Consider the following 27,318-nt stretch of genomic DNA (forward strand, 5'->3'; position numbering starts at 1 on the left):
ATCTGTGGATGAACATTTCTTGAGTATAATTTCAGGAGATGTTTCCCTTTTCCCTTGAAGGTTACTTACAAATGCCTACCTGTAATATTTTCATACCTGTTTAAGATTTTTAAGTTTATTTTTGATAAAGTGCGAGAGTGGGAGGGGAAGAGAGAGAATCCCAAGCATACTCTACACTATCAGTACAGAGCCTGACTCGGGGCTTGATCTCACAAAACATGAGATCATGTCCCGAGCTGAAATCAAGAGTTAGACACTTAACTGAGCTACCCAGACACCCTCTTTTTTAAGATTTTTAAAAAGTGTTTGCCTACTGATTACATATTTAAGAGATGTGTTAGCAATTTATATCTTCCTACTTGACTATGCCTCTAGAAATTAACATGAACAAATAAAGTTCTGAAAGTTTTACGTTACTCGAGAGCAGTGACTCTTACGTATTAAAAGTTACACCAGACATTACATCCCTGGTTTATGCTTTTGACTCCATCATCAGTTTTACCAGAGGAACATGGTGTAGAGCTACAGTATAAATAAGGCTTTGGAGTCTTGGGTTCAAATTCCAGCTCAGCCCTTTGATTACACCTTGGGCAGATTTCATGGCCTTTCCAAACCTTATGTCATTGAGTAACAATAATGTCTACCACTGTGGACTTTTCGTGATAGCCCTATTCCTGGTATGTAGTAGGCATTCAGTATGTTACTTTAGCACAAAGGGGCTTAGTGACAGTTAAGTAGAGTCTCAGAATTAATTTTGGCTGTTACAACAGTGCTGAGGTAAAAATATGTCCCAAATAATCTGTTAAGAAAAAACAGCAATATTAGATTTTAGAATATATTTTTATTCATACATTGAGTGAAGAATGTATTCTACAGAATAATTCATGCCACTAAACAAAAAGCCACATTATTCAGGAGAAATTGGAAATCTGTGTATGTTCCTTTTTCAGCTCTCCCTGCTAAAGTTTACCTTCTTTAAGGCAAATGTGCTCTTACCACAGGGGATAGGAAAATGTGCTAAATAAGCAAAAACTCAAAAAAGGGCTTAAATATACTAGTGTGCAGGGCCAAGTGTTATGATGTCTATAATTCACTTTCAAATACTTCATCAAAAGTAAGACTAAGTACTGCAAAATATTAACGATTAAATCTTAATGATGATATATAGGTATTTGTTATACTGCCCTATAGTTTAATAAGAGCTTTTTGTAATTAAAAGGGAAGGAGGGACCTTAAGGCTTTTTTTGTAAATGGGCTCCCTGTTCCAAACCCAGAATAATGAAGTACTGATTATACTTATTACAGAGAAATCTGGGCCCGATTTCTAGCTTTCGAAAGCAATATCGGTGATCTAGCTAGTATACTGAAAGTGGAGAAGAGACGGTTTACAGCATTCAAAGAAGAGTATGAAGGCAAAGAAACAGCTTTGCTGGTGGACAGATACAAGTTCATGGATTTATATCCTTGCTCTGCAAGTGAACTAAAAGCGCTTGGTTATAAGGTATGTGCTTGGGATCAAGATGTGTGTCGTGTCCCTACTTTTCCCATGTTTTAGAATAGCTCATGGATACACATACCTCTAAAGCAAATTCTGAAATAGAAATTAGTTTCAGAATAGTTTTCCAGAAAACAGGAAAAAAGTTCAGGGATTTTTCTTGATTTTGAAACACTATCAAAAGTACTGAACAAAAGAATGAGATTTAACAAATGCTTACGTCCTTCCCGTGACATTGTCAACACCCTGTATCTTCTGTCCCGTGGGCAGATGGAGGTATTGTGGAAGGAAGAAAATTTCTAATAGCTCTTAAAACGATGAACGTGTTTTGATAGCTCTTAAACCAAATGTAGTTCCTGTGGGTATAATGAAGAACCCTCACTACTTGTTTATAAATCAGTACAGTTCCCTCAGAGATTTGTATCTCAAAACAGTACTTCAGAGGGGCTCTTCAGGAAATTAGCTTATCTAGGAATGGAACTCTTCATAGACATCTGAGTCATAAGAAAAGAAATCTGGCCCTGAACCTGTTCAGGTCAGGGGGAAAGATATTAAGGTTTATACAGCTCCATCAGTAATAGCCCTGGCTGAGAAAAATATTATTCTATCATTTCTTGATTTTTTTCCCCCCACTGTGTCATGAAAACAAAGACCAAGATGGAAACCCAAAGGGAAGCTATAGCCACAGAATCTTAGGTTGGTCCCTTTATGCCAACCAGCATTAAGATGTTCCTATCATTCTCCATTTCCTCACCAGGTCTTGCTGGTCTGGTGTCTGAACCAGATTTAAATGTTTGAGAAAAATTACCCATACATGAACTTCAGACCTTTTTATTAATGGAAACCCCAGTTCTGTGCCAGTCCCAGATCCCTATTCTGTAACTAGGGGTTACTGCTCAGGAATGATTGAGTTCTACTTCTAGTTTAAGTACTTCTCAATGAAAAGCAAAAGACCTTTTAAGACCCTGCTATGTAAAGTTATTAGCAAAGACCATTTCAACTTTACCAAGATGAAAATGGAAATGAAGGAAAATAGACCTTACTCTTTCCAAGTAGAACTACTTCTTAAATATGAATTCTCCATCTCATATTTCTATTTCTACTCTTTCATTTTTGGGGAGAAAGATTAAATGTACTAGAGTGTATATATAATGGGAGAAGGGAAGAGAAAAAGCAATTCCCAGTGGGCCTACTCATTTAGATCTGCCACCAACTGCATTTGAACAAAGGTTGAGAAAGCAAAATGCTCTTCTACCTGTTGAGGGTGGCAAAAGGGGCTCTTCTGGTTGTGGTCAAGCAGGCTGATGCCAGTGCCTGTAGCAGAGGAACTCCTCGGGGATGGGGCCTCCACTGCTAGGTGGCCACACTGCTCCTTTTCAATCCATCTTAGAGAATTGTTCTCAGCCCTGGTGGGGCATTGCTGATAAACTATAAAAGAGGATGGTGGATGGGTTTGAGGTCAGAGGCCTGTGCCCCCAATCCTCGCTCTACTTTTTAGCTATAGGACCTTGAAAATATCAGACCTTCTTTGAGCTTCAGTCCCTTCTAGAAAATGGAGAGGCTACTATTGGGCTCATCAAAGAGGGAATAAATGGCTAAAACCATCTGGACAAATAGTGGCTGCTCCATATATATTTCTTCTCCCCTGTAACAATAGGTTGGGGCTAATCTTTTATTTTGCTAACAAAACCTTATAACTAAGTGACTATTTTAGCTTTCATAAAGCAGGACTTCACTTAACCCAGCTTCACTTAAATTCATACTGTTCAATTCTAGTAGAAGGGAAGAGTCAGAAAAATACCTAAAATTGTAAATTACCCCACTCTCTACCTGGCCCAGTCTTAAGTATCTACCCAGAAAAGCTTGTATCTAGCCCACAAATGTCTTACCTGGTAACATGGAGTCTAATGATTTCTTACCCAGGGTTAGGGGGAGGTTATGAAACACCTGCGTAGCATTCCTTATTGAGTATTTAACTGTCTTTACCATCAGATTCTTACTTATCCCTCTTGGTTCTCTTTCTGCGGTTTTAACCCAGTGATTCACAGTGTATCCTCAAGACTGTAGAACTGCACAATTATACTCTAAGTCCCTTTTTCAGGTTTAGGATTCTTCTGTTCTGCATTTTCAGGATGTCTCCCGGGCTAAGCTAGCAGCTATAATTCCAGACCCAGTTGTAGCTCCTTCTATAGTGCCTGTTCTGAAAGATGAAGTGGATAGAAAACCAGAATACCCTAAACCAGACACTCAGCAGATGATTCCATTTCAGCCACGACATTTAGCACGTAAGCCATGACTTTAGATCCAGTACTGAGACCTCTGTTTGTTGATTTAAATCCAGAGGTGGGGGTGGGGGAGTGATGTGACCTTTCCATTGTAGGTTAATTATTAGACTTAGGGTGACCATGACAAGTGACTTGGCTCTAATCTTTGAAGCAAGAAGAGTTAAGAATGTCTTTAAAAACAACAACAACAAAAAAACCCTCAATAATCCAGATTCTAGTAACCCATTTTGGCAGTGACATTAGACAGTCTTCAGAAATGCTGCTACATACAAGTTACCTGTACAACTGGAAACTTACTGCATGATGCTATTTGGTATCATTTATACTTACTGATGGGTAGTAGCCCCTCTAGATCCTATGTGAACAAGGCCCTTATGATTAATTATGTTGTTGAGTAATGGACTTTAAACAGGATTGCTGAACACCTGATTTATGAGGCTTAGAAATGGTCTTCGACAAAAACTGACTCAAGCTCAGCCCCCGGGTTGTCTTACTCAAAGTCACTTGTTAACTTTTCTGCCTCCCAGTGGCCATGGGGTTGAGACTACTCTGTCTCATCCACTTTAGTTTGGTCAAACACGTAAAGCACTAAAAACAATTTAAGATGTCCAGAACAAAACAACATAGACCTAGAACTTTATGTATAAATTACTTCTTACGGATTTATTTCAGCTGTTTATAGAAATTCTTACATCCTATTTGATTCCCACCCTTTCTTCTCTCACAGCACCAGGCTTACACCCGGTCCCCGGTGGTGTATTCCCAGTACCACCTGCAGCCGTCGTTTTAATGAAACTTCTCCCTCCTCCCATCTGCTTCCAGGTTTGTTTATTGTCTTCCTGATAGATGCTTGCTCTATGGGTTATAAAAACTGTGTGCTTCTTTTCTTGTCTCATGGGAAATGTAAAGTAGCACAATTCTAACTTGTCAGATTATTGGGGATTAAAATTTGTGTCACAACAGGGTCCTTTTGTACAAGTGGATGAACTGATGGAGATTTTCCGAAGATGCAAGATACCAAATAGTAAGTGACGACAGCTCCACCCTAGAGCCGAACTCACGTGATCTCCCAGGCAGGAGATGGTTATTCTTTGCCACTGAGGTTTCCCAGTCCAGCTAGCCATCTTGCAGGAGTACAATGAACCCTCAGAACGATCCAAACCCTCTTTGATACAGAGAGGCTTGTTCATACCCTAATGTCACTGAGTAAAAAGTGGGTCTTTTCTATTCATGTGAACATGCACTGCGAGTTGGCTTTTGAAAGTAATTTTAAGAGCAGCTTTTGTCTTTAATTATGTAGTATCACTACTGCTCTCCCTTGCTCTGCTAATAGTAGGCTATGAAATCAACTGTAAAGTGTCCAATAGCAGGGCAGTCTTTCACAGGAGCAGACTCTGAAAGCTCCTCCAACAGTCCTTTGCGTTTTGTTTGCGTAGCTGTGGAGGAAGCTGTGAGGATCATCACCGGCGGCGCCCCGGAGCTGGCTGTAGAGGGCAATGGCCCGGTGGAAAGCAACGCAGTACTCGCCAAGGCCGTCAAAAGGCCCAACGAGGATTCAGACGAAGATGAAGAAAAGGGAGCTGTCGTCCCTCCTGTTCATGACATTTACAGAGCGCGGCAGCAGAAGCGAATTCGGTGAAGCCGGCTCCAGTCCTGCCTCTGAAAGGAAACTTATCCAGGATTCCCTTTTTGCCTCTTAAGTCATATGTTTAAAAGAGACAATGCTTTGTTACAAGGTCCTTGGAAACAAAGTTGTATTATCATTGGTGCCTCTATCATATGGTTCTTGAGAAAAAACAAACCAACCTGTGTGAAATTTAGAATACAGAACAGACCTATGCTCTAAGCAAAATTAGGTTTTCAAAAATGTGAGAACAGCACAAAATGGCAGAACCACATTTTGTTCCCTCTTCAAGGGTGTCTTGTATGTGCCGCTTGAAGACTTGTGAGTTTTCAACAGTTTTATTTTAAAAACTGGATGGCTTATGATTGTAAAGCATTTTATCACATTTTCTGAAAACAGTTGTTCTCTGTTTGCTTATGTAGAGTCCTGCCTTATTGTTTGTTTTTATTTATGGCAGAATGTATGGAATCTGTTTTGTAGTTTAAAATTTTAAAACAATCCTTTAAAAAATAAAAGGATCTCAAAAATGTCATGCCTCCCGCTGCTTCCTCCATTCAGAACGTATTTAAGGGGCACCTGGGTGGCTCAGTCAATTAAGTATCCGACTCTTGGTTTCAGTTCAGGTCATGATCTCACAGTTCGTGACTTCAAGCCACACATCAGGCTCTGGGCCGACAGCATGGATTCCTTCTCTCCCTCTCTCTCTGCCCCTCCCCTGCTCACTCTTTCTCACAAATTTTTTTTTAAGAAGAATGTATTTAAAATAGAGACTTATGGGGCACCTGGGTGGCTCAGTCGGTTAAGCGTCTGACTTCAGTTCAGGTCACAATCTCACGGTTCGTGAGTTCGAACCCCGCGTCGGGCTCTGTGCTGACAGCTCGGAGCCTGGAGTCTGCTTGGATTCTGTGTCTCCTTCTCTCTCTGCCCCTCCCCTGCTTGTGCCCTGTCTCTCATAAACAAACAAACATAAATAAATAATAAAGTAGCAACTTATTCAACCAATACCATTTAAAAATAGATGACAATACAAAGTCACCTTGTATTTACTATATGTATACGTTCCCGGTCTTAGTACTAACTGAAAACATGAGGGATCTAACATTAGGAGGCAAATTAAACATTTCAGAAATCCTCAAATATGAACATACTTATCCCAATCTAAGGCAGATATTTTACCTTTCATCTCTCTTAAAAGCAATGCTTAGTGCTCAAGAACAAGTTCTTTATGACCTACACACAGCATTAAATTGTAAGTCCAAAGAATTAGGTTCCACTCCTTGTTAGCAACAGTACCTCCTCTGACTCATTTCTAGAAAAACCACTAGACAGGGGTGCCTGGGTGGCTCTTTCAGTTAAGCATCTGACTCTTGATATCAGCTTAGGTTGTGATACTGTAATCGTGAGATCAAGCCCTGTGTTGGGCTCTGCACTGAGCGTGGAGTTTGCTTAAGATTCTCTTTCTCCCTCTTCCCCTTCCCCCGCTCACACACGCTCTCAAAATAAATATAGAAACTTAAAAAGACAAACAAAGAAAAACTGCTAGACAGAAAACTAGTTGAGCCTAAGGGCTGTGATTCAGAATAAAAGCTAAAAGTCAGTAAGGGAAAAAAAAAAAAAAGGAAAAGTATTACACTTCTAAAGAAATCCTTACATACTGGGCACCCAATTTAGAATTTAAATTCAAAACTGATTAAATAGCTAACATTTAAAATTTTTTTTTCAACGTTTATTTATTTTTGGGACAGAGAGAGACAGAGCATGAACGGGGGAGGGGCAGAGAGAGAGGGAGACACAGAATCAGAAACAGGCTCCAGGCTCCGAGCCATCAGCCCAGAGCCTGACGTGGGGCTCGAACTCACGGACCGCGAGATCGTGACCTGGCTGAAGTCGGACGCTTAACCGACTGCGCCACCCAGGCGCCCCTAAATAGCTAACATTTTAAAATCAGCCTTAAATATTTCTATGTAACTCTGACTTATAATAGAAAAACGGTTACCTGGAATCATTTTCTTACATAAATGTATACGTAGCCAGGTAATATTTACACATTAATCACAAGCATGTGTCTTTTGTATTTTCCCATGAAAGCTAAAATATCTTCGAAGCCTGCTGGCTCTAATTCTGATTCTGTTGTCCTCAAGAGCCGTGTTTAAGCTGTTTTTTAAATATGGTTTTCAACAACAAATCTGAAAGGTACAAGTAATGCCAAATACACTGCAGGCTTTAAAGTACAGAGGTACAGGGTCTTTCCTGAGGTGCTATCTTTGGGTAGTGTTGTAAAGACAAGAATGACTCCAAATGCCAGTGATGATCTGCAACGATGTTTGCATGAACGGCAAAGCAAAGCTACACAAATGCATGAAAAATGACTGTCTTAGCACCATAACAAAGACAAAACACACACATACACAACCTCCCTACCTTGATGAAAAGTGCCACTAGCAGCCATTATGTGTATTACATTTGTTCCTACTGTATTTCTAAGATTTTTTTCTCCTGAGAGTTATCTGATCTTTAAAAATAAAAAGGATTATTTGTGAAAAGAAATCATTTTCTAATGTTCTGCTGTAAATACATATGGATTTTTAGTTTTTAACAGGATTCTGAGTATTGACATTTCCTTTTGTAGACACAGTTGAACAAGTAGCTGAACTTACTCTGGGAAATCTAATGTGCAGACACTCATGCCACAGCCATTCCCACATGTGCAGAAACTGTCATACATCCATACTGCTAGACCCAGAAGAAATTTCCAAAAGAGATCCATATTTTTCCTTTTTATCAAGGCAATGACATTTTCTAGACAATTCTAGAACTGGGAAAATAACAATGACAATTCTACAACTGGGTAAGATGTAAGGATTTCTAGGTCCTTCCTAAACAAAAATCAGTGAAACCCCAGCCTTTAGCACTGAATTTCAAGAGGTTTTATCTGTTGCCACACCGAGTAAAGTAAAAGGCTGTAACTACCTAGTAAATGTAAAACTGAACAACCAAATCATACCATTAGGGAAGAATGAAAAAACACACTTTTGTCAGCATATCAATCTTGGTCAATAACTATTAATTTATTTGGTAGTTTTAGAACCTTCTATTTCCCTGTACTTAGCATGTAAAACCAAGAGTTCATTTACAGGATAGTAAAAACATAGCTACCATGTTCATAAATTTTTTATAATTCCCAAAGCAAACTACATTAATGTCCTCTTACCTGACACTCAGCAAGCGAAGCTCTATGTAGTGAAAATCCCAGAAGTCCTGACAATTCATACCAAGGAACAAAACTCAGGTACCATGTTCCTGTTCTAAGTAAAATCTTATACATTCAACAAAAGGGCCATCTTACCAAGCTTTGGGAATAAAAATCAAGAAAAACAATTCATCCATTTTGTAAATTTTCCTCCCTGAGCCCTGACCAAAGTTCTGCTTTGAGCACAAGGAAGACCACACTTTAGAAAGCAGAGGCAGCATGAATGAAAAAGACAGAAATGGGGGAGCTTCTTTAATTCCAGGGTTGTGTTTAGGTCAGAAGTTGCTTGGGGTGTCTGAGAGGCTCAGTGGGTTGAGCAGAGGCCCAGCTCAGGTCATGATCTCACAGTTCACAGGATTGAGCCCCGAGTCAGGCTCTGTGCTGATAGCACAGAGCCTGCTTGGGACTCTGCCTCTCCCACTATCTGCCCTTCCCCCACTTGCACTCTCTCAAACATTAAAAAAAATTGCTCTTAAAGGTTCTCAGTGTTTATAGTTGAGATAAAATCAGACACATCTGATTTCAAACTCAAACCAGGCCTACAGATTAGTTCTGGTCCTTAGGTTCAGAAGTCAATGTAAACAGAAACCCACACCACAGGCAGATGTAACTACATTCTGCCCATTGAGGTTTCTGACACTTGATTCCCAGGGCTCTAGCTATTTCTGAAAGGATCAGTGAGCATTTGACAGAGTAAAAGAGCTTAATGGGTTTAGAGTATCTCCTCCTCCATCCCATTAAGTTGTTTTGAATATTATGAATAAAAAAGCTATCCATTAAAATAGTTATAGAATACAAAATCCAACATAAATACACAATTGCAAACATCATGGTGGTTCTTTATTTAGATTATGTTTTCAATGAGATCGTGCCTTTAAATAAGAGTTTCACAGCCCATCATCTACCGTCCTTCATTTGTTCATTCATGCATTCATTTAGTTCAAATAATACAGAGGAGAGGATGGGGAGAAGTTACCGGGGTGGAGGCTGCAAGAGGAGAAAAAGGAAGACTGTAGCTTTACCACAGAAGAGATGACGGAAGTATCAGTCTTGGGCCGGGAGGAGAACCTTCCCTCAGGCCTGTAGAATGTGCTGACTGCAGGGAGGCTGGGCGCCAAAAGTCGAATACAGGCAGAGGGTTATATGCTCTCCTTTGTTAACAAAGCAATTTATAGTCCTTTTCCGTGTCCAAAGCATTCTAATATCCATTATCACATTTAATCCTCACAGGAAGGGTTAGTCATTTTCCCATTCTACAGATGAAAATGCTGAGGCCCAAGGGACAATGACTGGCCCAGTATCACACAACCAGTAAGAAGGCAAGAGAGGAAGGACTCCAGCCCAGATCTTCCCCTCAGTCAGAAGCTTTGTGCACAATCCTACTGCAGTATACTTAAGTTACTCAAGTAAGACAGATCACAGAAGGTCAGGATTGGAAAGCAGTTTAAAGATCAAGTCTAGTCCTTTCATTTTACATGTGCCAGAAATAGGTACTAAGTGGGACAAATCAGGACCTAACAGAAATGGAGTCACAACTCTGGTTTCCTGACAGCTCCCAGTCTTTCCACTCTGCCACCCTGCCTCAAAATTAAAAGAAATACAAATGTTTTGCACATACAAACTGGTGCATGCCAAAGGTCACTGGATGTCAACAGCAAACACCTACTCCCCCTGAAACTCAGCAGCAGGAAAGGTGGTGGCAGCCGCCCCTCTCTATGCCCAGAAATCTTAAGGTTTTAGAGAAATGAACACAAGCACCTCCACAAAAACAGAACTGCTAAAAAATCCATTTAGAACTGGCACACGTATGTGCACACACCTAGTACGTCAGACTTATTAATAATTTTTCTTCAGACAAAAAAGCTCTTACGCACCTGCCTACTGTATTTAATCAGTGAGACATCCTTACCGAAGTATATTTATAGTTAGGTTATATGGTTACATGAACAATCACATTATACAGCTTGCTTTAAAAGTAATGAGATTTTCAAAAAACATCTAAACTGGGAATCCATCCACCCACCCACCCAGCCAAGGGCTGACAAAGTAGCAATTACTGTTCTAGACATTCATTCATTCATGAGACCATCAAATAAATCTAACAGCCTTGCTGTCTGTAATGGACCTAACTCTCAAGGCGCTCAGTCTATCCATGGTAAAGTACTACAGCCAAATAAACTTAGCACTTTCATAAAAGATGCTTGTGTCCACAAACCTGTTAGAAAATCAAGTCAAATCCAATCAGACTGCATTATATAGAACCGGTTCAATTCTGAAGGATAATTTCCCCTCCAAAGGGTACATATCTTGGAGGGAGAGCTGTAGGGAGGAATTACAAGGAGATGCTCAATAAAACATTTCCTGAGTGACTAAATGAACTAAATGGATTTTCCTGGCCCTTAGTGATAATCCTGTGAGATTCCAATAAGAAAGTAGCTCACTTATCTTCAAAGAGCGACAACACAACTCAATATGAATATTGTGATTCAGAACTTTGCCTCCGTCATTCTTGGCTTTGCCATTTAGAGAACTCCACCAGTGGACACTAAGGTAGCAGGGGGCATGAGAGTCTGTGCAGGTCCCTGTAATATATGCATCAAGATTTCAAATGGTCCAAACTTAACTTTGTCGATTTAGGAACACATTAGGGGAAAGAAAAAAATCTTGTAAACAATTAACCCCTATAAAAGAAGGCAAAAAGAATTTTTAAGATTTGGGAAGAATGACTATAGGAGTGCTGATCCACCCCATATATTTCAGGGTAAAGCTCCTCTCCTTCATCCTTGGATCAGGAGGGACAAAACCCCAAACACTCTGAGGCTGAGGCAGGCAAAAGAGTGCTGAGGTAGGGGAGGGTGCCTGGTGGCTCAGTCCGTAGAGCATGGGACTACTGATCTCAAGGTTGTGAGTTCAAGCCCAGCCTCGAGGTTGTGAGTTCAAGCCTCATGTTGGGCGTGTAGCCAACTTTAAAAGAGTGCTTGGGCTTCTCAGCCTGGGGATACCATACGACCAATAAGCAACCTTACCTCTGGAAACAATTCCAGAAAGGACCTCATTGAAGACACTATAAAAGACTGTGGTTTTGTTCTTTAAAAGTTCTACTTACTGAACTTTTATTCCCTTCCAACGAAACCACGGAAGATTTGTCCTTGAGTATTAACTTTAATAATATGACTTCTGACCACATAACACAGCATACATTTCTGACTGCAAGTAAAACACATCATTAGAACACAGTTTGTAGCACGTATCTGGAGAAATCACATTCCCCACCCCCGGCATAACCATTCCCTCTCCTGAAGCTTGTACACGTGACAGCTCTCACAGAGTGAAGGTTCCTCTGGTGGCTGCCCCACCTGCCTCCCGTCCCACCCTACCCCTCAGCAGCTTGAAGGGATTCCTGGCATCATTTTGCTTTTTGCTGTTCCAGCTCTTGGGAGTTCACTCCAGCTTCATGGCTCTGCTTCTAACATAACATCCCTGTCTAAAACACACACACACACACACACACACACACACACACACACACACACACCTTTCATTTTTATTTTTTGAACAGAGCGGGTCATCTGTGAGACCCCAGCTACCCTTTCAGTCACAGGATAGGTCAGGAATTCTGGTCCCTGAAGTTCCTCAAAAAATACTGCCCAAAAACCAGGGATTTTCCATGACTTCCTTATCATAGAAATAAGTGAGCTTATACTACGCTATTTTATCTGAAAACACTTAAATCCATTTCTGAAATTCAAATCCAATCAATACATCTGCGTATTGTATGAGTGAACGTTTCAGTAAAAACTCCAGACATTTGTCTTCTTTTACATGACACCAACATATATATTGTTTAAAAAAATAGTTCCTCCTTAACTTTCAAACCTTAAAAGTCAAAGAATTTCCTTTCTCTGGATTCTGTAAGTCCTAACTGCTATCATCCAGGCTCAGGAATAATTCTGTATAAAAGAATAAGCTTTTTAAAATCAATTAATTCTCCTCTAGAACAAAAGGGCTCTGGGGCGCTGGCTAGACCAGGAGGGAGAAAACAATAAATGGGAGGGGTGGGGGGGGTGGAGGGGGGGGTGGGGAGGCGGAAAAACTATATATAGCCCTTCTAACACAAAATAGCTGGGGGAGGACTGGGGGTCTGTGCCAGTGAAGGGGGAGAGTCTCAACACGGTCATGGCTCGGTGTCTCATTCTTGGGTGGCTGGCAGATCCTCTGAGGGGTCTGAAAGAAAAACTACCCGGATAGCAGGAGAGAGGCCCCAGCCTCCTGGGAGAGACAAGGCAGCTACAATCAGGACACAGTGCGGGTGGACACACAGCAGTTCACCGTGTAAAAGCCAAGTGCTACCTAGGAGACTCAAGATAACAAGAAGCTTCTTGATTTGTAAACTTGCACTCATAAATACAAACCTGCAAAATAGAATTGAATTCAGTGCGTTTTTCAACAGCTCTTTTCAACAGTGATACACAATACTCTTCCTTTTGGAATCAGTGATGTTACACAGACATGTACTAAATAGCCATTTTCCAAAGCAACGTTATAGTTGAGAACAGGTATTCTGTATCAAGAGGCTAATACTGCTACTGTAGCGCACGTACGTGTTAGGGTCTGACAAGGATCTTACTGAGGATGGCATCATAGTAGGGACTGAAGACCATCTTGTTATAGTTGACCAGGCGGACAAATTTAACAGCAACTTCCTCCAGCTCTTTCTGAACCGGACCCAATCCCCCAGGTACCGTAGGCAATGGCTTCTGATGACCTGAGGCAAGGTAGCTTTCTAAAAAGATCAGGATTCGGGAATCTGTGATAGAAAAGAAAGCAGTCAGTTGTTGTTCAGGATGACTTTACAAACTTCTGAGTAGGCTTCAGTGTTTATCACAAACATCCCTTTTTCAGGCAAGTCTTCCCTGCCCACCCTTAGTGCAAGTACCCACAGTACTTTGCCATTCTGAACATTTACCCCATTTATAACATTTCCTCTCCCTGCCTAGTTAGTTAGTTCCAAGAGGGTAGAAGCACGTTCATCTTGTTTGCGATCCCCTCCCCCACCCTCGCCAGCACCCAGCACAGGGCCTGGCATGAGACCTGGCCCCCAGTAAAAGCTCAAAGCTCAAAATATATTTGGAAAGGAAGAATAAATGCGTCAATAAACAAAGGGGGACTAGAGTGTTGACAGGTTCTCCTCTCCAAGGAGCAAGATACACTGAGACCACCGTGAGCCATTACTGAAGATCCCATAAAAAATGGGGTGGGAGAGGACTAACGCAGGAATTACAAGTTCAAAAACAAAACAAGAAGAGCTCCTGGGCGGCTCAGTCAGTTAAGCATCCGATGTCAGCTCAAATCATGATCTCCAGGTTTGTGGGCCCAAGCCCCAAGTCGGGCTCTGTGCTGACAGCACAGAGCCTGCTTGGGATTCTCTCTCCCTCTTTCTCTTCCTCTCCCCCCACCCTCTCTCCCTCTCTTTCTCAATAAATAAAAACTCTAAATAATAATAATAATAATAATAATAATAATAATAATAATAATAATGCCTACAGTGGAAGGCCATGGAGTTGTGGGCATTTGCAAACTTGGACTACTCTGAGAAATAATTTAGGTTGATTTTTTTTTAGCCCATTCCTCTCTATGATGCTTTTGCACTGTCCTCATCAACCAAAAGAATATGCAAGCCACACTTCCTGCAGATTTTATTACAAAAGCAATAGGGGCATTTATGTTAAATGGGTTCTTTCAAACTGCATGCCTACCCACTGCCCTGCAGCACCCTCTCAGGTGCAAATGACCTCTGGATCCCAATACACACTGACAGAGCAACTGCTGACCAGATGGGTCCCATCACCCCTCTTCCAAAGTTAGTTTGGTTTCCTAAGGTTCTCAGAGCTGGAAGCCTCACCCAGACCTGGAGATCCTCATATCATTCCTACTCCAGGGCTGGCTTTTACCCCCAGGTCTGTAACTGCCTGTTAGTAAACAGCCAAGGCAGGGCACAGAGTAGCTTATTAGCCAGCAGTCTATTTACTGCACTTTCCTGCATCTCTACCAAGGTCAGTAACATTAATCCTGATGATCCTTATACCTCTGCAAGAGGCTTCTCCCAAGTGACCCACACATGACATCATGCCCGATGCAGGACTGGGATGAAATCATTTAATTCTTAAAAAACCATCAATCCCTGTAACTTTTTCCATAAAATATTACTTAAGAATAAAAAAGAAGTCATGGTATTAGAAGCAGGCTCATGTCATTGGTTTAGCCTCTACTCCAACCTGAAATCTGGTAATCATGGATCATTCAGCTTTTGCCTGAAGCCTAATTGTCATTTACATGTTGAACATCTATATAGTTTCATAAAGAAGCTAAAGAATGATTTCAAAATTAAAGATAAATGGGAATTTTAAAAATTCGATGAACATTTTTTTAAGATTTCATTTTTAAGTAATCTCTACAGCCAACATGGGGCTCAAACTTAACAACCCCAAGATCAAGAGTCACATGCTCTACCAACTAAGCCAGTCAGGTGCCCCAAAATTAGATGAACACTGTATTCCTCGATCAACCAGAATTTTCCACTGTGCTACTGCTGTGATGACGAAAAGTAACAGCTACCACATGGAGTAATATTTTTAATCACAGCTCCTCTCTAGTGAGTACTTCTGATGTGCTGCCCAATACAATGACAAGCATTTTATGGATCTCATGCCCTGCAGTCCTCCCAGCAACTGCATAGGGTTGTCAGTATTACCCCTTTGAGAGATGAGGAGTCTCAAGCATCCAGTCACCCGCTCAAGAACCACAGCAGGTGCTTGTGAAGAAAACCCATGCCCCCTCCTTCACGCTCACCCCGCATCCTCAACACTCTGGCACCAGATGTGGGTGAGGGTGAGGGGTTCCCACACCAAGCAATTCTCTGCGACTCCAGCTGGGTGTCCTACAATTGTACTCAATTGCAACACCACCTGGAGGGAGTGTCACATCCCACAGGTCAAGGGTTCATTCCCATGAGGCTGCCCCCCCTCCACTTCAGAAGCCAACCACAAGTAGTAGGTCCCCAGAACACCCACAAATTCTGTCTGATTTGGCTACAAACTGGAGGTTCCCATAACCTCCTCTGCCTTGGATTTTGATTATTTGCTAGAAAGGCTCACAGAACTCAGAGAAATACTTATGTTTACTAGCTTACTATAGAATAAAGGATATGGATACAGATGAAAACCAGAATAAGAGACACAGAGGGTGAGGTCTGGGAGAGTTCGGGGGGCAGGAGTTTCTGTGGAGTTGGAGTACATCACCCTCCCATTACTTGGCTAAGTTCCCTAACCCAGAAACTCCCCGAAACCTGAACTTTTGGGGTGTTTATAGAGGGTTCATCACATGGGCATTTCCAGCCCCTCTCCCCTCTCTTGGAAAATGAGGGAGTGGGGCTGAAAATTCTAAGCTTTTGATCATGGCTTGGTCTTTCTGGTGACCAGCCCCCATCCAGGAGCCCACCCAGACTTGCCTCACTAGAACAAAAGACACTCCTATCACCCAGGAAATTCCAAAGGATTTAAGAGCTCTGTGTCAGGATCCAGGTCAAAGACCAATATTAGAATAAAAGATACTCTAGTGCTCTTATCACTTAGGAAATTACAAGAGTTTCAGGGGCTCTGTGCCAGGAACGGGGGCAGAGACCAATCCATGTATTTTCTATTACCTCATAGTTCTGGAGCAGGGTTTTGAACAAAGCCTGTGATTCCAAAGTCAGAGCCCTCAGAATAATGACAGCTGCCTGGTCACTTCTCCAGACCTCTGGCTTGCCCTAATTGCACGGTGGTGATTAATCACTCACCCCCTCACTCATCAGCACTCATAACCTATCAGACCCTTCTAGATTTCTTCAGAGGGGTCTGTCTGCCAGCCCTCCAAAAGGACATCCCTGCTACCCGTCTTCGCCCAAACATACCGATGATCCTGCGGATGGGGTCGTCGGGACTAGCCACAGCCTGGATCTGGCCCTTGAGCACAGTCTCCTTTTCCGTGGTAAAGGGAGTGAGCCCACACAGGGCAAGGCAGCTGCTCACCTCCAGGCAGACTTTCTCCCCAATGGTAGTCAGGGCATCCTTCAGATGGAAGGAGCTTGAGCAGAGAAGGGAAAGGAGAAGGCAGAGAAGGGCCCATAAACAAAGTGCACATCTACCCAACTCAAGCCCAGGAAGAGCCCCAGCCCTGATAAGAGTCACAATCACCAATGCATGGACTGACATGTTCAAAGAGAAAATCTGTGACTCTCTCCCCTGCCACTAACCTTTCAGGCTGTGTACATATGACTCAGGGGACTTTCTCTCTCCCCCTCTCCCTCTCTTGGCTAGAAAGAACACTGGGAAGGGGAGGGCTCTATACCAGGCTATACCAGGGCTAACTACTCAAAACCCAAGTTCTTACTAGCATCTATGGTGAAATAAGCCTGGATTTGGCTTAAGAAGATCTTGAACACCACTAGAACAAAACACAAGAACCCAGAAATTAGGTAGTTGTGAGACAGGAGTGGGAGAGAAAGTTTTCAATGGATACCCTTCTATCCCTTTTGATTTTTGAAACATGAGAGTGTATTAACTACTTTAAAACAATAAATAAAACGGAATTCCCAAAGTTAAGAAAACTAGCACCTTCATTTCCTGGGGCCCTTGAGCTCTCCTAGAGTATCTGTGGGGAGCCCTCCTGCTGGTAGGTTTTCTACAAGAAGGCAATTGCCCGTGTTCTGGGCCAATTAAATAGTGGGAGCAAATGTGCACGCCCTGGGACTCACTGCTGGAACCAGGTGTGTGTCAGCCCCCAAGTACCAGGGTAGATACAGCAGTGCGAGGCTGGACTGCTAAGAAGGTGCCAGACAGGGCCCCTTCATCGGTAGCTTTAAGCAGTAGACAAAGCAGATCTGCTGTGGGAGAACTCACTGACAGCCAAGGGCTACCCCTGTGCAAGGGCATCTGCTCAGCAAACCCCTCCTGGCCTAAGTCAAGGCTACTGAATCCCTGGTCACAACATGTGCACACACCCCTCACCATACCGAACACACGCATGCTTGGTGCAAACTCAGCAGGAAAATTCCTCCGTTATGTAAGGATGAGAATGTCTGGGGGACATTCCCCTTGAAGAATCTTCTGAACTGGACCTTGTCAGATAGTGTTTACTTACAACCATCATTCTATATGCTGTAAACCACATAAGTCACCTGATCGGACTTCACCGCAGGAGCAGTTACAGCAGCTGCCCTCGCACAGGTGTGGGTTTGTGCTGGGTGAGGAAACAATCCATTTACACGCAGCACAAAATGGCCACGAAGAACATGCCAAGGGAAAAAATCTGTACTCACAGCCCGATGACTGTGGGGAAACACCTCCTGCTTCTTATAGGACCTTTCCCTAGGGCTGTGTTGCCCAAACTGTTAGCAGGTTGTGAAAGCAATTCAGTGGATAGCAACCAGTATTTTTTTTTTTAATGTCTTAAGACTTTGTACTAAGCACAGTTAGGATAAGTTTCACTTTGTGAAGTTTTTATTTCAGTTACATGTGCCTAAAGAGTGCACTAGGTCACAACGGAAAATGAATTTCTTACCGTGTGTTCTGGTCCTAAACATCTGAAGCCACTCTCATGGAGACCTGCGAACCCTACTGTGAACTCTAACGTTCTTTGTAGGAACCTGAATGAATTCTGCTGCGGTGAAAAACCAGAGTGTAAAGTTTCCTGTCACTTCTGAGGCAGTGGCCCCGGATTCTGCCCCACACCAGCCAGGAGATCCTGCTCCCGTCTGCTCTCTGTCACCCACCGCCCCCGACCTGGCTCGCAGGGCTTGCAGCCACTTACGGCAGGTGTGCATCTGTCAGCAGAATCTTCACAATCGTCTTGAGTTTCTCAGCAAAGTCAGCCTGGCTGGAAATTCCTGGGGCTGCCATGCTGAACGTCACCAGCAACACAGCTCCCAGGATGGTCAGTTGCTCTAGCTGGAGCTGGAGTTCTTGGAAGCGAGCCTGGTCCATCAAAACTGTCTGTAGTGAATAAAAAAAAAAAATCGTCCCTGAGCTGGAGGCTCAGGCTGGCCAGCAGAGGGCAGTGGGGCCACAGCCCCCACACAGGCCTCCACAGATTCCCTCAGGATTTTCTAGTCCTTACAGAGCCTTAATGGAGGGTGTGTGAACAATCCTTCCTCCTCAGAGCCCCTTTGTCCTTAGAAAGGCTGGAGTAAAGCACGCTCATTAAGAACATGAGGCCAAATGACATTTAAATAGCATAATCTCATGCAAATTTCTTCTTCTACGAGCCCTATGCAAAACAGGAATTCCTGGGGCACCTGGGTGGCTCTCAAGTGGGTTGAGCAACTTTTTTTTTTAAATGTTTATTTTTGAGAGAGACAGAGACAGAGCATGAGTGAGGGAGGGGCAGAGAGAGAGGGAGACACAGAATCCAAAGCAGGCTCCAGGCTCTGAGCTGTCAGTGCAGAGCCTGACCTGGGGCTCAAAGTCACGAACCACGAGATCATGACCTGAGCTGAGATCGGACACTTAACCAACTGAGCCACCCAGGCGCCCTGAGAAACTCTTAATTTCAGCTCAGGTCATGATCTCACGGCTCCTGGGGTTGAGCCCTGGGTTGGGCTCTGTGCTGACAGCATGGAGCCTGCTCTGTCCCCCTCTCTCTGCCCCTACCTCACTTGCATATTCTCTCTCTCTCTCTCTCTCACACACACACACACACACATACACACACACAAAGTAAATAAACATTAAAAAGAACAACAACAAAAGGGGGATTCCTGCTTCACAGGGCTGTTTCAAAGACGGAAGATGACCATGGATATAAAGGGGATTGGCAGAGCCAACCCCGGATAACTAGGACTTATATCCTTCAACAGGAAAGAGTAATGAGGCAATGAGCTAGAATGACCAACTCATCCTAGTTCGTCTGGGGATGTCCTGGCTTTAAAGCTGGAACTCCCAAGTCCTGTGAACACTTCCTGCCCCCAAGTCCTGGACAAACCAGGCAGCCAGTCACCCTAGCCAGAGCACTGGAGAGAAGGAGGGTAGCAGTTGCTTGAAGGGAGAGCCTGCATTATTCACCTTGGTTCCCCCTCAGTATCCAGCACAAAGGAGGCCCTCAAGAATCAGTAAGTGAATAAAGGAAATGAAAAATAAATGTAAGTAGAAAAAAGGTGGAATGACTGATAACCTAAAGCCACCCAGAAAGCAGTCAGTGAGTGAATTTCCATGACTGCACCCCCCATGTTAGATACCTCTGGGTCCTGCCAGGCCAATGTCCCCTGTGTGGGATGAGGGGAAGAGCACTGGAAAGGCTGATTTTTTTTTTTTTTTTTTTTTTTTTGAGTAGGCTCCATGCCCAACATAGGGCTTGAACTCATGACCCTGAGATTGAGAGTCAGAGGCTCTACTGACTGGGCCAGCCAAGGACCCTGAGATAGGGCATCTGATCTGGATTTTTACAGGTTAACCAAATAAATGTTAAGAACCATCTTGCTATAAGAGACTGACACACCAAATCAAGACATTAACAATTTAGGGTCTTAACCTAGAATTCTTCTCAAGAAGTAAAAACAATCTTTGAAGATTCAAGATCCCCTATTGTTAAACAGAGATGCTTCAACAGACTGAGCCTCTGTCTTGATTTCACTGTTACACAGCAGCATCCCTGCTTTGCACCAGGATTTGGGTGTAGGATACAAAAGATTTCCAAGGATCGATTCTGAGGGCAGACATCTGTGTCCAATGAAAACACCATCTTCCTCACAGTTGTTTTTTAAACGAAATGTCGGGCTGTGCACTGTCCCCCAGGAGAGAATGTGCCACTATTGGGAAAGGAGCCTCCCTCTATCCCTTCAATTCAACACCCTCTGTATAGCCTCCTTTGACACAAAACAGGGAACTCAGAGGCAAGAGGTGATACCCTGAGCTTACATCGTCTTGAAAGGAAGAATAAGGAACTTAGATGAGAACGATTTAGAGAAGTAGCATGTTCTGAGGCTGGAGCTAAAAGGCCTGAGTGCCCTCAAAAACCAGAAGGCAGTCTACACACCAAACCAGCAGTCTACAAAGTGGGGGAGATCCCTTGCTCGTCATCTTCCTAAAGGACTACTGCAGTTACACGTACTTACTGTGAAAAACAGAAAAGGAAAAAAATCTTGCTCCATGTGAAATGAGAAGTATTTCTTAGATAAAACTGAAAAGCAGCATCGCTGTTACCGTTTGAATCAAACTGGAAGCCCCTTACACTGCTACACAGGGCGGGGGGGTGGGTGGCGGGAAACAGTCTGGCAGTTCCTCCAGGTGTTAAACTCAGAGTCACCATGTGACCCAGCAATTCTCATCCTCCGTATTTCGGTATTTACCCAAGAGAACTGAAACACATGCCCCTACAAAACCTGTACACAAATGTTCAGAGCAGCACAATTCACAATAGCCAAAAAGTAGAAACAACCCAAATGTCTATCAACTGATGAATGAATCAACAAAATGTGGTACAGCCACATACCGGAAGATCATCCAGCCTCAAAAAGAAAATGCTGACACACAGCAGCACAACATGGATGAACCTTGAAGACACTATGCTGAGTGAAATAAGCCAGACACAAAGGCACAAGGTACTGTAGGATTCCATTCATATCCAGAGACGCAAAGTAGAATGGTGATTGTCAGGGGCCCAAGGGAGGGAGGGATGAGGTATGTTTAAAGGCGTTAAGTATTTAAAGAGTTTCAGTTTGGAAAGATGGAAAAGTTCTGGAGAAGGATGGTGGTGATGGCGGCACAACCATGTGAACGTATGAATGACACTGAACCATGCACTTAAAGATGGTAAATTTTGGGGCGCCTGGCTGCCCCAGTCGGTGGAGCCTGCGACTCTTGATCTTGAGGTCGTGAGTTCGAGCCCCACGTGGGCTGTAGAGCTAACTTTAAACAAAAAAAAAAGATGGTATATTTTGTGTTGTGTATATTTTACAGTAAAAAAATATAACTTTAAAGAAATAAAGTACTGATACACGCTATAACATACACGGACATTTTGCTTAAAGAAGCCAGACACAAAAGGCCAATATTGTAGGATTCCATTTATATATACAAAATGTCCAGAACAGGCAATTTCATAGAGTCAGAGAGTAGATTAGTGGTTGCCAGGGGGTAGGGGAGTGGGGAAAGGGTAGTGACTGCTGATGGGCATAGGGTTCCTTTTTGGGGTGATGAAAAGTTTTGAAATTAAATCATTGGTAATGGTCATATAGCTGTAAATATACTAAAAACTGCTGAATTGTTCGATGTAAAAGGGGCAATTTTCTGGGAAGAGGATTATAACCAAACTATAATTGTTTAAAAGTTCAGCAGCACAGAAAGAAATAAGCAGTTAGACTGCTCTGGAGCACCTACTTCAGGGAAAGGTCTCTGGAGGTGGTCCCATTTCAGAAGCTTCAGGTATGCATAATTCTGGACAGCCACAGGATTTGTCATGGGACTGTCTCCAGAGTCAGCGGCCCCTCCCTCAGCTGGCAGGGCATTTTTATACTTCTGATTCATAAGGTCATCTGCGGCCTCTTCCAGCCACTGGGTGACAAAGTCCAGGGAATCTGAAAAACAAGGCTACGAACATTACTATGACACTCAGGAGGAATTCTTCTCGGAATGACTTTAAGGAAGATCATCCTGAAGGTGTGGTGTATATAGAGTATGGACTTTGGAATCAAATAAAACTTGGTTCAAATCACAGCACTGCTGGTTACTAGCTGAGGTTTATCAGATTCCTACTACAAAGAAATGTACAATACCACCCCATAGGCAGTTGTGAGGATTAAACAAGACAGTAAACACAGAGCATGTATCCAGACCTTGCCACCTGCAGATGTTCAACAAACCTCTCCCTTCTCTCCCACCCCAACCGCTGCAGGAGCGGAGGCTGGAAGCTCTGATGACTCCAGCTCAGGGAGATGCAAAACTTCTCGCCGAGACAGATGGGAGAAGGCATTGGGGATAGCTTCCCAGTGTAAAGTCTCCTCCACGCTGAAGAGGAGGCCTTTTCCTTGTCTAGATCTTAGTCTCCTGTCAATTTGGTTTGCTTCCAGCCTCGTGGGAGGGGACGTGTACTACGCAGCGTCTGGAATTCTGTCGGGGAACCTGGAGTGTCTCATAGACTTCCTCCTTTTCTAAGCTGAGTAACGCAGCGAGGATTCTGAGGGACACAAGAGAAAGATGAGGTTTTTCTCCACCATATGGGAGAAAGTCTCTCTGACAGGTCCTAGAACGTGCTACAGCTCTGCCAGTGGAGGCCACCTTCAAACTAAGGGGGTGGCCCAGGGTATGATGGGGGTCCACTCTTCGCTGCTGCAGGATGCACCTCTGGCTCTGTCATAACAGCGGTGGCACAGATCTCTGTGGCCAGCCGTACCATCCCGATAGCCTTCTGCAGATGGCAGGCTCTTAGCCCACAAGCTTGTACATGTGAGGAGGAAGCAGTAGACTGATCAGCTCAGGGATTGCAGCAGTGGGTCCTTCACTGGGCCCTGGCTGCTGGCACCGGGCTCTCACACTGAGGCTCTTCAGCCTGCACCCCTGATGCCTCCTGAGGGGCAGTACTACACTGGCTGAGAAAGTGAACCACGTGGTCAATCAATTCCGGTCAAAAAGTTCTCAAAATTTATTTCCACATCTGCAAAATGGTGTTAAAAAAGTGCTTCCCTCCTAGTCTTACTGGTGAGGGTTATATATGATAATGCGCACGCACTCTCGGCCCATGCCTAATAGGTAGTAAACATCAGCCAATCTTCTTCTGGTACTGCTTCTTCTACTCTGCTCTTGCCTGATTCCTCCTGAACCATCTCGGCCTTCTCTGCCGGCAGCTGGATGAACACCTGCTCTGGACACTGCATTATCTATCCTGGTCAGGCAACACAATCTATCCAGAGACCACCGTTTTCATCTTGGGACCACCAAAGTTATAGGCTAAATAGAACTCATAATAAATTGGATTCTGGGGTGCCTGCGTGGCTTAGTTGGTTAAGCATCTGACTCTTGATTTCGGCTCAGGTCATGATCTCACAGCTTGTTGAGATTGAGCCCCACTTCAAGTTCTGTGCTAACAGTGGAGAGCCTGTTTGGGATTCTCTCTCCTCCTCTCTCTCTGCCCCTCCCCCTGCTCTCTCTCAAAATAAACTTAATACATGAATAAATAGGATCCAAAGATTGTAATTTAATCGTAACATCAGATGCCTGTGCAGAGACCAAAAAGAGTACCCTTGAAAGGCAACACAGTTTTGGGTTCTCTAGTGCTCTGTATTCCTGTAGTCATCTGAGAGGCTTATAAAAATGAGACTTTTTGTGGGTATAAAACCAGAAAGATTTTCTGCATATAGAACAGAGGCAAAGTAAAGTTTCTTCATGTACCTTAGAGGAGAAAGTGAATTAAATAATCACAAGAAGTGTGTCATGTTTTAAAAATCACGGCCAAGCATACAATTTACCTCAAACTGGTGTTTTCATTAAAAACCCATTTTGGGGAGCCTGGGTGACTCAGTGGGTTAAGCATCCGACTTCGGCTCAGGTCATGATCTCATAGTTCCCGAGTTCAAGCCCCGCGCTGGGTTCTATGCTGACATATCAGAGCCTGGAGCCCGCTTTGGATTCTGTGTCTCCCTCTCTCTCTCTCTGTCCCTCCCCCTGTTCACGCTCTGTCTCTCAAAAATGAATGAACATTTAAAAAAGAAAAAGATTTAAAAAGAAACAATTTAGGACTTCATGCTTTTAAATTTCTATTCTTATATCCTACTTTTACTTCTCTTGCTTGTCAATAAAGTTTTGTTTTCAGGTCCAAAGTCTTGTGCTTTTAAGCCTTCAAATTAGAATGGTCGCATACTAAATTTTAGTTTTGTCTTGAAAACAGTATCATTGTACAAAAAGCTACAGAACTGGAATGGGAAAAACACACAATGAAAGGGCACACAAAGCATTAGACGTACTTGGCTGCTTCTCCAAAAGCTGCTGAAACTTCTTCCTTTCGTATTCAACTGACTGCTGCATGAGATGTGGCCTAATGCTAGTGACAGCAAAGTTCGCCATGTCCACTTTCATCAGGTCCAACACGGAAAAAATTGCCCTGAGAGAAAAGGAAGAAAAGGATTTAGAACAAGGCACTTGTAAAGCAAGCACTGTTTTAGAGGAAAGAGGGGAGCTGATCTGAGAGAGGCTTCTCATTTCAGAAAGGGTAGCAAGTTCGAAAAATCTTGAGAGTGTAGATTAAGAAAACATAAAAATCTAAATAATGGATTGAAAAGACTGCAGATTTTTAAGCCGCCTCTGTCCCCCCTCCCCCCCCCCCCACACACACCCTGCCCCCAAGCAAACACAGCTCCCCCACTGCCTGGGGACCCGTTCTTTGGCGTTGGGTCGGCCCTCCCAGCAACCACGGACGAAGGACAGCCAGGACCCAAGGTCAAGGGCAGAGAGCTGACCACTTGGGTCTCCACTCTCCCACACACGTTAATTCACTTTCCCACGAAGAAAGAACAAGAACTCTCTCCTTTCTCCTCTCCTTTCGCCCCAGGCTCTTAGTTTCAGGGCATGTTTTCTATTCTAGTTTTGGTGGCAGAACTGCACGTTCACACTCTGAATGTACCCAGTGGGCAGACCTGACTCGATGCTAAGGATGCCTTCAATCCTGCAGGTCACACACCATAGCTATTTCTCCAGAGGCGGGAAACTGCTGAGTGACCTACTTGCAGAAGGTGGTTGAGAACCCAAGGTACAGGTTTGGCGGAGGCCCTACACACAAGGGGGAACAGGGTCAAATGTCCTGAGTCCCCTGACACCCTCTGGGACTGACTGAACTGTATGACACAATTACCTTCTGTGTGGGAGTTTATTATGTGTGGAAAGGACACACAGTCTGAGGAACAATTCAGGTCCCTTCCCTGCCATCCTGTCTACCTCCCAAACACATGGGACAGCCCACTTCTTGGGGGACATTCTGCCTCTCCTCTGAGTACTCCTAGAGGTTCCCCAAAACCACCCGCTGCAGATGAGAGACTGCTGGAAACTGCCACCTGGCGGCCACTGACTGGAGTAACCCATGAACATGTTTGTGCTCACAAAGTGTTTTTAAAAACCGCCATTTCCAGCCTCTCCTGAAAAAAATCTAACGATCTGACAACACGGACCCACATTTCTTCACGGCCACAATCAACTGCCTCCTTTTAACAGTGTATGTACTCCCACTTTGCCAGGCTCCCCGCTCCATTCTCTTCCCAGTAGGAATTTATGTTCAGGTTGAGTTTGCTGCAAGCTATCTTCCCCAGAGGTCTCACCTCCTAGGAAACTCCTCCCTTAACTTGGCCAAATTAGAAGCTCTTACTATTTCTAAAGTCTAGCACCATACCCAGCACATAAGAGATGCTCAATATGAGCTTGTTGAATGAGTGAACAAATCAATTTTTAGGTCTTTTTTTTTTTTTAAGATTTTATTTTTAAGTAATCTCCACACCCAATGTGGGGCTCAAACTCAGGACCTCGAGATTAAGAGTCACATGCTCTACCCACTGAGCAAGTCACGCACCCCTTCTTAGGAGGTCTTTTCAATGCTTTCTGAACCCTGAGGTAACTTCATGATGCATAGCATTTTTATATGTACCAAATATTGATATGATATAAAAGAAGCTGAAAATGAAAGGAACTTTTGGAAAGCAACTTGCTAACATGCAATGAGAGTCTTAAAACTGTTCTTATCCTCTGATACAGTAATCCCACTTTAAGAACTTATAGTTAGGAAATAACCTGAAATACAGAAAAAGTTTTGTACACAAGGATGTTCATGGCAGGATTAAACAGTAAATAATTAGAGGTAATCTAATTGTCCATCTTAACATAGTAATAGTTAACTATATCTATGCAAATGAAGATTTTGCAGCCATTGAAAATGCTTATAGAGAGTTTTAAAAAATAATATAAGTTGGGGGTGCCTGGGTGGCTCAGTCAGTTAAGCGTCCCACTCTTGGTTTTGGCTCAGGTCATGATCTCACAGTTCACGGAATGGAGCCCTGTATTGGGCTCCATGTTGACAGCGTGGAGTCTGCTTGAAATTCTCTCTCTCCCTGCCTCTCCCCTGCCCAAGCTCTCTCTCGAAATAAAATTAAAAAAAAATTTTTTTTTAATTATCAATATGATTAGCAGTGATTTTGCCTTTGGGTGGTAAAACCGTGGGTGATTTTTTTTCCCTTCTTTCTACTTTTCTGTATTTAAAAAAAAAATGTTTGCTTTTTAAAAATTCATGAGTATCTACACTCGAAGTCTAAATCTGAAAACGGGCTCTGTATATTAAGTGCACTGAAGGTGATTAACACAATCCCCATACCTGAAAAGGGGCACTATTTCCTTAATATCCTTTAGTTTCTTAACTTCTTCATCTCTAGCAGGTGCACACACTGTCCCCATCATGCCAATAATGAATTCTGCCAGCTTGGAAATGTCTAAGGCCCCATTCTCTGCTTCTTGCTTGATCAGATCCAGATCTAAGACTTCCATTATCTGGTTTCTCAGTCTACTGTGACCAGGCAGCAAGAAAGATAAGAGAGTCTACAAGAGAGCACAGCCAAGTTTAATCAAAGTTTCTTAGTCAGACATCATTTTTCGTTATACAC

The 27,318-nt window shown here is 43.2% G+C and overlaps 2 protein-coding genes across 7 annotated transcripts in view; one reads left to right on the top strand and one right to left on the bottom strand.

Annotated features, from left to right (window-relative positions):
• CSTF3 (cleavage stimulation factor subunit 3) overlaps positions 1–5,950 on the top strand; it is a 72,038-nt gene extending 66,088 nt beyond the window's left edge. Inside the window, exons 17-21 of one of the 2 annotated variants that reach the window (XM_053203323.1) lie at positions 1,306–1,501; positions 3,627–3,780; positions 4,508–4,602; positions 4,744–4,804; positions 5,217–5,950. In XM_053203323.1, the coding sequence (XP_053059298.1) occupies positions 1,306–1,501; positions 3,627–3,780; positions 4,508–4,602; positions 4,744–4,804; positions 5,217–5,419 (709 nt within the window). In that variant the 3' untranslated portion in view covers positions 5,420–5,950. The remainder of the gene's footprint in view (positions 1–1,305; positions 1,502–3,626; positions 3,781–4,507; positions 4,603–4,743; positions 4,805–5,216) is intronic. The other variant, XM_015081146.3, reaches the window with a different exon arrangement.
• Positions 5,951–9,467: 3,517 nt separating this feature from the next.
• TCP11L1 (t-complex 11 like 1) overlaps positions 9,468–27,318 on the bottom strand; it is a 34,383-nt gene continuing 16,532 nt past the window's right edge. For all 5 annotated transcript variants that reach the window (XM_015081154.3, XM_015081155.3, XM_015081156.3 and 2 more), the window contains 6 exons: positions 27,033–27,253; positions 24,646–24,782; positions 22,067–22,263; positions 18,504–18,685; positions 16,606–16,778; positions 9,468–13,461 (listed from right to left, as the gene is read on the bottom strand). In XM_015081154.3, the coding sequence (XP_014936640.1) occupies positions 13,259–13,461; positions 16,606–16,778; positions 18,504–18,685; positions 22,067–22,263; positions 24,646–24,782; positions 27,033–27,253 (1,113 nt within the window). In that variant the 3' untranslated portion in view covers positions 9,468–13,258. The remainder of the gene's footprint in view (positions 13,462–16,605; positions 16,779–18,503; positions 18,686–22,066; positions 22,264–24,645; positions 24,783–27,032; positions 27,254–27,318) is intronic.

Source organism: Acinonyx jubatus, chromosome D1 (assembly GCF_027475565.1).
Source record: "Acinonyx jubatus isolate Ajub_Pintada_27869175 chromosome D1, VMU_Ajub_asm_v1.0, whole genome shotgun sequence".
NCBI lineage: Eukaryota > Metazoa > Chordata > Mammalia > Carnivora > Felidae > Acinonyx > Acinonyx jubatus.